Below are 8,754 nucleotides of genomic sequence, written 5' to 3'. Positions count from 1 at the left end.
TTTTGATTGGCTCATTCTGACCTGACCCATCCTTTCAGCCAATAGGCAGGGGTTTCACATCCCGATAGTTGTAAACAGAAGAAGACGACAAGACAAGACGTTTCTAGCAAGTTCTGGACCAAATTACTCAACTTTTAAACCAATGAGGTGTTATTTGAGCCAGAACGGAGACTTTTTATGCTTTCAAAGGGCTGAATATTGAGATCTGAACTGTGCTCGACGTGATTTTTACGCGTAAACAGGGTTATTTCCGATGTTCCTGTGTCTCGGCGAATAAGATGTACACTTCAAGTTTCAGCGGTTTCAGTGGACATTTTCGAACAAAACCCACCGTAGCTTTGGGCGGAGCGAGCAGAAAGGTAAGTGTGTACCACGACCGTCTACATCAATGTGTTCTCACACGGCCATGGTGGTCTCCTAGGCGTAACTTTGTTTTTGAATCAGGAAAAACGAATTAGATTTACGTATAGATGCGGGGAGGGGGGCACGATGATCTGATATGAAATTCTGATTTTTGCACCAGTTCTTTTGACTGGGTTGTAGATTTGTACTGTAAGAAATAAATCGAATTTCCTCCGTAAATGGTGAAGTGACACGATGCTTTGATAGCCATTATTATTTTGAAGGCCCTGTATTACAGGATGTGTCATCATGTGTGGTCCTGATGTGATGTAATGTTGTTTTGTTTATGCATTTGAAAATTGGAAACCATTATCCATCATGAGCTTTCTTTCTTTTTTGCCTTTAATGCCCACGGTCTTGATGACGACCATTCTGGCATGTTGGGAAAGTCGTGCAAAGTGCCTTTCCTAAGGGCACAAGATAGTTGATTCGGCAGGATTCGAACCCGGGACCACCTGGTTCTGAGCGGAGCACGCTGCCATTGCGCCACACAACCCCACTAAGCTGTTTCTTTGTATAAATGTGGAAGTACCATCTTTTTGATGAGGGCGTTAACTTCATGTAGTATGAGAGAGGCATATATACTGTATCTGTCTGTATCTGTATCTATATATATATTCGGCGTAGCACACCAGCATACTTGTCTACTGAATTTAGAGTAGAGTATTGATGGTACCCCCATGCAAGCCCCTAGTACTGTTATTACAGTTGCCACTAGTTCAAGTTGACACACCTTGTTGTGTTCTTCACAGGAACCGAGAGATGAACTCCTGAAAAGGGCCCAGGAGGAGAGGGAGAAAAGAGAGGTAAGACTGTTTCATGTAACCTTGCAAGATGGTATCAGCACAACCTGGTATTAAACTTGACAACTCTGTCCCTAGTCTTCAACTTCAACTTGGGATACCCCCAAATAACCCCGCAAGGGGCAAAGTAGGGGGGGAGGAGGTCCCAGGCTAAGGCGGGCAGGCCTCCAGCCTGGCGCGGAAAGACTCAACGGTGGGAGCCGTAACAACCGCGCCAGGCAGGGCGTTCCACTCGGGTATGGTGCGGGGGAAGTATGAATATTTGTAAGAGTCTGTTCGGGCGTAAAGTGGTTGAAATTTGAGCGTGTGGCTTCCCCGGGTGCGCCCCTGAGCTGGTTTCAGTAGACTATCTGTATTAATATTGATGTGGCTATTAACTAGCTTATAGAAAAAGGTGGTCAATGTCGAGTAGGACAACTCTGCACAATGCCCAGGATGACTTAGGTTAGGTTACAAATTTGATAAGACAGATACTAGTAAGTTCTTTGTAATGATCAATGATGACCATTGACTTCCTCATCATATCTTATGTGTATTTTCCACTTTACAGGAGCAGAGAAGACGTCAGAATGCCAGCATCACCATCCAGTCCTACACACGGGGCATGTGGGTCAGGAATGAACAGGTCAGGACTCAACTGTTAGATCTGTTGTATAAGATGTAAACAAAGAAGAGCTTGTAAGTGAACTCTTGCTCTGGATACCAACTCATTATAGCCTCTACCAGGCCCCCCTACGGGCGTATGGATCGTAGAATTGGGCAGAAAAAAGAATAATTAGCCAGTAGAGTCAGTCTACAGTGAAGATCACATTTCGCTCGCGTAGGACGGAGCCTGCAAATGAAACCCTGGCAAATATTCTCCCTATAGCCGGCGAGCCCGGCATAGTTAGTCTGGTGGAGACTACCAACTCATGGTCACTCCAGTGTTGGGCGACCACGATGGACCTACATTGACCAACTTGCTGGGGATGTAGGGTGAGGGCTGAAGTACTTAATGGCGGACCTTGTCGTCCAGAGGGACAGAGTAGCCTTAGTCTGGGCAAGCTGCCAGACATGATGATGATGTAAACTAGAATGGCAACATTTTCGGGAAAATGCAGAATATTCCCCTCCCATTACCTACACCTCAAATATGACATCCTTAGCATTGACTGTAAGGATATGACGAAGTTTCTGCATAAATTATGCAAAGGAGGTCGGCATTAGCATAATTTATGGCCAGGTGTGTTTGGCCTTTCCTAAAGGTACCTACATCTCAAATATGACATCCGTAGCTTTTATGGTTAGGGATATGCATAAATTATCCATAATGCACTCATTAGCATAATTTATGGCCAGGTTTTCTGACCTTTCCTAAAGGTACCTGCATCTCATCCGTAGCCTTTACAGTAAGGGAAAAACAAGTTTATGCATAAATTATGCAAATGAGGTCCGCATTAGCATAATTTATGTACAGGTGTGTTCACCTCTCCTAAAGGTACCTACATGTGAAATATGCCATCCGTAGTCTTTACGGTAAGGGATATACATACATTATGCAAATGAGGTCCGCATTAGCATAATTTATGTACAGGTGTGTTCACCTCTCTTTAAGGTACCTACATCTGAAATAAGCCATCCGTAGTCTTTACGGTAAGGGATATACATACATTATGCAAATGAGGTCCTCATTAGCATAATTTATGTCCAGGTGTGTTCACCTTTCCTAAATATACCTACATCTCAAATATGACATCTGTAGCTTTTACGGTAAGGGAAATACAAGTTTCTGCATAAATTATGCAAATGAGGTCCTCATTAGCATAATTCATGGCCAGGTGTGTCTACCTTTCCTTAATGTATCTACTTCTCAAATATGGCATCTGCAGCTTTTACTGTAAACGCAATACAAGTTTTTGCATAAATTATGCAAATGAGGTCCTCATTAGCATAATTTATGTCCAGGTGTGTTCACCTTTCCTACATATACCTACATCTCAAATATGACATCTGTAGCTTTTACGGTAAGGGAAATACAAGTTTCTGCATAAATTATGCAAATGAGGTCCTCATTAGCATAATTCATGGTCAGGTGTGTTAACCTTTCCTAAATTTATCTACATCTGAAATATGACATCTGCAGCTTTTACTGTAAACGCAATACAAGTTTTTGCATAAATTATGCAAATGAGGTCCTCATTAGCATAATTCATGGCCAGGTGTGTTTACCTTTACTAAATGTATGTACTTCTCAAATATGGCACCTGCAGCTTTTACTGTAAACACAATACAAGTTTTTGCATAAATTATGCAAATGAGGTCCTCATTAGCATAATTTATGTCCAGGTGTGTTCACCTTTCCTACAGATACCTACATCTCAAATATGACATCTGTAGCTTTTACGGTAAGGGAAATACAAGTTTCTGCATAAATTATGCAAATGAGGTCCTCATTAGCATAATTCATGGTCAGGTGTGTTTACCTTTCCTAAATTTATCTACATCTCAAATATGACATCTGCAGCTTTTACTGTAAACGCAATACAAGTTTTTGCATAAATTATGCAAATGAGCTCATCATTAGCATAATTTATTGTCAGGTGTATTCACCTTTCCTATAGGTACCTACATCTCAAATATAACATCCGTACATTTCAACATAAGGTACATATAACTTGCTGCAATACCATTAGTACAGCTACCGCACATCTACTTGGTTTTTGGCAGAAGAAGAAGAAGAAGAAAGAAGAAGAAAGAAGAAGAAGAACAGGCAAGCAAAAACAGTATATCCCCCTTCCCACTGGAAGGGGAATATAACAATGTAAATAATCTCCAAGAAGATGTTGGAAGGCTAAATTAATATTGTTACAATAGGGAGGTGGCTTGTCACAGAAAAGGGCAGCTAGGAAAACGTAATGATTTAGCCCCCCAACACGTCTGCTTGGAGATTACAATGTAAGTAGATATTACATAACCTTTAGCACACTGAAGTAGCTGCTTGGAACCCCATTTTCTATTCGTTACAGAGTTAGGCAGCTCTAAGTCAGAAATTTATCTAACTTGGACTTGAATGAGCAACAATGTACACATGTTCTTTCTAAGGCCTGTATGTGTTGTAATTGTTGTCCATAGAAAGACCATCAGAGGATGCTGTACGACGCCTGTCTGATGGACATGGAGAGGGGACAGGTGACCCCTGACCCCAGTAACCTGTCCTGGCTGGCCAGGAGACTGCTGTTCTTCTACACACAACAACAGGACACGGGCAGACTGGTCAGTCGAGCTGTCTTACTTAGTTATGGTAGCTAATAGGTCAGCATACAGGGGTTCATCTAAATCGGGAAAGAGGGGCGCTGCGCCCTCTTGTTTCAGCCCAGCGCCCCCTTGTCGAATTCAGATTTTAGCTTAATCCCCAGCATACAGCATTCCCTCAGCAATCGATTCTCCCACGAATACATAGAATTCACTTCCTCGTCTGTGTGTGCTCCCTCTTGTGTTTTTTTTTCTAGAAAACCCCCTGAGCATGTATAGGATGTATGTATACTGTAAATCTTCTATACAAAACAACAGGACATTGACAGACTGGTCAGTCAAGCTCTCTTACTTAGTTATGGTAGCTAATAGGTCAGCATAGGATATGAATACTGTAAATCATTTCAAGTTTTTCAATACACAGCAAGAAGGCACAGAGAGACAAATTTTTGCCATTGTGTTTGAATTGATAAGAAAATAGATTTTCCCTTGAATTTATCAAAAGTCATTTATTGCAGAACTTAAAGAAAACAGAATTTATAATTGTACAATTTGACCTTTGATCCAAAACAAAATTGAGTTGTCCTTGGTGCTGAAGGGACATCCTTCTTTCACAGACACCATTATTTTGCTAATCATTCCCTGAAACAGACAGTTGCTAGACATAAGGGTTTGTGGCCTCGAATTGAACTCCAAAAATTAACTGCCGTGTGTCCACTTAACTCGAGTATCTTTGAAATAAATTATGACAATTTGATTTATCATAGAAAACCTTTATGACCCTGTCCAGGTCAAACTATGTCAGCTCCTCCTGAAGAAGAAGAATGTAGGCAGTCTGGTTTGTACCATAGGGAAGGAGACATGGACTCACCAGATCAAACGGGTCCTACTTCTGTGTTCAAGGTAAGATTCAAGACTCCTCAAGTAGAGTTTGTTCAAGGTCAATGTGTCGGTGAGCTTGACTCCTTCCACATTTTGTTTGTCTCGGGTCGGTAAATGTTGTATCAGTCTGTTTGCCATATATCAAAGGTAGAAATTATGTGTTTAGTGTTGATGTTTACAGAACCTTCCAAGTCTTGTATTGCTTAAGTATGAAAAGGAAAATCGAGACTGATGGTTGAGTAGATGTAGAGATAGCAGACTTCACCGCGTCTGGTTGAATATCCATGAAACTGCTTTGCAGGAGTACAATTACAGGCACACGAACACAGACAGACAAACTAGAAACAATATTTCCTTTCCTTGGGGGTGAAATGGAAATTGCAAACATACCACCCTTTTCAAGCCTGTAGTGTGAATTGTTGGGAAATTTTGAAAAAAAAACAGACTAACTTTTGTTTATTCTTAGGTATCTGGAGATGATAGCCCAGTCCCACAGTCCCATTGCTGTTCCCCTGCGCACGTTAGAGACGTTCACAGACGCTGCGGTGTACCAAGAGAGCTCCCTCCTCACACAACAACAGTCAGAGATGGTGGTGTTAGAAACCATGGAGTACCTCTGTAGTCATGGTAAGGTTTTCGCTAGTAGCATCTTGTGTGAGATTGTGAGCTAATGTTTAAGTAGGTAGCTTTGTTCTGAAATGTGCATCTTTTAATATTGTCTTTTTATACTGGCCTCTGTTCATGTGTGAGGTGAGCCTCCTACCACAAAAAGCAGAGGAAAACAAGAGAGTCTGTTCATGTGTATTACTGTACAGTGTTTAGAGTAACTAGCATTGCTGTCTACATCTAATGATGCTTTTATAAGGACCCTCCCTACCCACCCACCTGCAGAGAATTTTGTAGAAAACATGGGAAGAAGCAAACCATTAACTTGAGTTTAGAGGTTCTATGACAAAGAGGTACATATAATCTCAATGTCATGAATATATGACTCAACATTTGTATTATTGCTTGGTTGTTATTGGCATTTGAAACAGAAATGTGTCTTTTCCCCCAGGTTATTTCAGACACATGGGATCACTGGTTAACAACAGAATACCCGACAGTATCGAACACTCCACCAGCCCCCCCACCCCTCTTGCTGCTACTTTACTAGAGTTTATAGTAAAGCCACTAAGTTTGATCAGCTCTCAGCAAACCAAAGACACATACAGGTAAAGAACTGATACAGTCTGGGAATCACACTTGTGCGTATATTCAAGTCCGTATGAGATGCGTATTAGCATTTGTTACATTTAGGTAAATTTGCTGGGAAGAAGTTTGACCTACCGTCGTGTATCCAGGTTATCCAACCGAAAATACAACTTCTTCGGCTGCAAACTTTACCTAAACCAAAGAAATGTCAATACGGAACTCATACAGACTTGAACATACGCACAAGTGTGAATGGGCCATTACTTTTTTCTCTGTTTTTTTGTGTAGTCATATGCTAGTACTGATGTGTAATTGACTTACATTATATTCTGCATCTAAGTATTTGTGATATGGATTTGTTTACAGCAATGATACTTCAGTTCCTGGATTTTTTGTACATCAAGAGTTCATTTACTACATTATCAGAATCTTTATGAAATACATAAAAATGCTCATGAAGTATGCTTTGTGATTTGCTTTTTCAATGCCTAACATATAAATCATATCAACTTTTCAGAAATACTGTTCTGTGGGCTTTGTGTAAGGACCTCCTAACTCAACCAATCACAGAGCAGGTTAGAAACTTCGTCCTGCCTGCAATGGCTGGAGGGAAACGAGGCTTCCCATTTGAGGACCTGTTACAAGCATTGGCTCCTGTCAGTCATGACGATCCAGCCAATGAGGGAGAGTCTTCACCTGTCAGTCATGCTAGGGTGGAGCCATCTCCATGGTTACTGTATTCCTTGTTAGAATTAGGAGACTGCCAAGTAGGTAAGTGTATTTCCTTGTTTTTTGCTCCTGTCTTCCATTGGTACTGTAGTACGAGTATTTACTAGTACTAGCAGTAGAAGTTGAAAAAAATTACCTTTTATTGTAAGTTTTTGCTGCCACACACACAAACACACACACACACACACACATGATTTCACAATTGCTAAGTTATCTTTACTTACTACTAATACTAGGATTTACTTCGAGATAGTTGTTTTCGCGTGACGTTATCGCTGTGTCCGCTGCCATGTTGGTTGCCCTGTTTGCATTTTAGTGAATTATAGCCCAAATGTTTTCAGAAATTTAAAGAATGTCTGACTCTCTCAAGTAACCCGTTAAATGTCAACCACTCAAAGAAGAGAATACCAGGAACCTGAAGAGAACCTGAATACATCATTATAGTAGGATTGGTCTGGACCAATCGTAGGGAATTACGCTGGAGGAAGCGACCTCTGACCTCCGCTTGTGCCACGCTCACAACGCGAAATCCGCCGCCTCGTGCGGCCGGCTCGCCTCCCTTGCAATGTTAACGCAGGGCCACGGTGTGCAACCACAGTAGCGTGCGGGGACTCCTAGTAACGTTGTCCACCTGGATTCGCAGTTCTAAGCTAGAGTTTCACCCGAAGACTGATTCCGGCTGTCTCTACACTGTTCGTAATCTGTGGCGGCGTTCTGCAGCGAGGTTTCTTCATCAGCAGCCTGGGACTGCACACCCACACACAGTAAAGTGACAAGGTTTTGTTTCTCTTCTACCACAGAAAAGCTAAGCCAGTCGTCCCTGACGTCCTACCTTCATGTGTTGGAGACTCTCCTGCCCACGTTACCCAGTCTGGGGAGGGCTGCAAGTCACCGGGCAGCCGACTCAGACTCTGAAGACGAAGACATGGAGACCTTAGACCCCATGTTCTTAAAGGTACATGTCTTCATCTTTTTTAAAATCTGCTTTTATACAACGACAAGCACAATGCGGCACTGCATTCAAGTTGATAACTTATTTTAACAGTGTTACATTAAAAGTCATAGAGCTATTTGAAGTACTACATGTAAGTGTACTATTTTGTAAGCAAGTCTATTCAGTTCTTTATTCAAATACCAACATTGCAGAAGTACAAATGTTAGCCTGGATGGCGTTGATATTTACAATATTAGAAGCACCCTCCTCATAATCATATGCAACTTGTCAAAAATGTAAGTTATGTAGTACTGTATGTACACATATAACAGGTAAATGTAGAGCTGTCATTCTCAATTGAAGTGAAGCATGATGCTTTTTCAAGTAGCTAGTGGTAGTAAAATACGGCTTCGCCATGGCACGTGTTTTTGGCCAAACACATCGGGTCACCCCTACTCTTCTCTATAAGTGTGTTGGGTTCTTTTACGTGTAGAGGTTTGGCACTTGAGGCTTACGCCCGAAGCTCCCTCATACACGGGGCCACCGGCTTTACGTCACCATCTGAAATGACAAATGCAA

At 41.6% G+C, this 8,754-nt stretch overlaps 1 protein-coding gene across 1 annotated transcript in view; it reads left to right on the top strand.

Moving 5' to 3' along the window:
• Positions 1-36: 36 nt before the first annotated feature.
• LOC136444669 (ubiquitin-protein ligase E3C-like) overlaps positions 37-8,754 on the top strand; it is a 24,483-nt gene continuing 15,765 nt past the window's right edge. The window contains exons 1-9 of the mRNA XM_066442346.1: positions 37-359; positions 1,155-1,208; positions 1,756-1,830; positions 4,317-4,457; positions 5,227-5,339; positions 5,785-5,945; positions 6,376-6,532; positions 7,030-7,283; positions 8,042-8,196. Of these exons, the coding sequence (XP_066298443.1) occupies positions 279-359; positions 1,155-1,208; positions 1,756-1,830; positions 4,317-4,457; positions 5,227-5,339; positions 5,785-5,945; positions 6,376-6,532; positions 7,030-7,283; positions 8,042-8,196 (1,191 nt within the window). The 5' untranslated portion in view covers positions 37-278. The remainder of the gene's footprint in view (positions 360-1,154; positions 1,209-1,755; positions 1,831-4,316; positions 4,458-5,226; positions 5,340-5,784; positions 5,946-6,375; positions 6,533-7,029; positions 7,284-8,041; positions 8,197-8,754) is intronic.

The sequence above is a fragment of the Branchiostoma lanceolatum genome, chromosome 11 (genome assembly GCF_035083965.1).
Source record: "Branchiostoma lanceolatum isolate klBraLanc5 chromosome 11, klBraLanc5.hap2, whole genome shotgun sequence".
In the NCBI taxonomy this organism is placed as follows: domain Eukaryota; kingdom Metazoa; phylum Chordata; class Leptocardii; order Amphioxiformes; family Branchiostomatidae; genus Branchiostoma; species Branchiostoma lanceolatum.
This window is presented reverse-complemented; position numbering and strand designations above follow the sequence as displayed.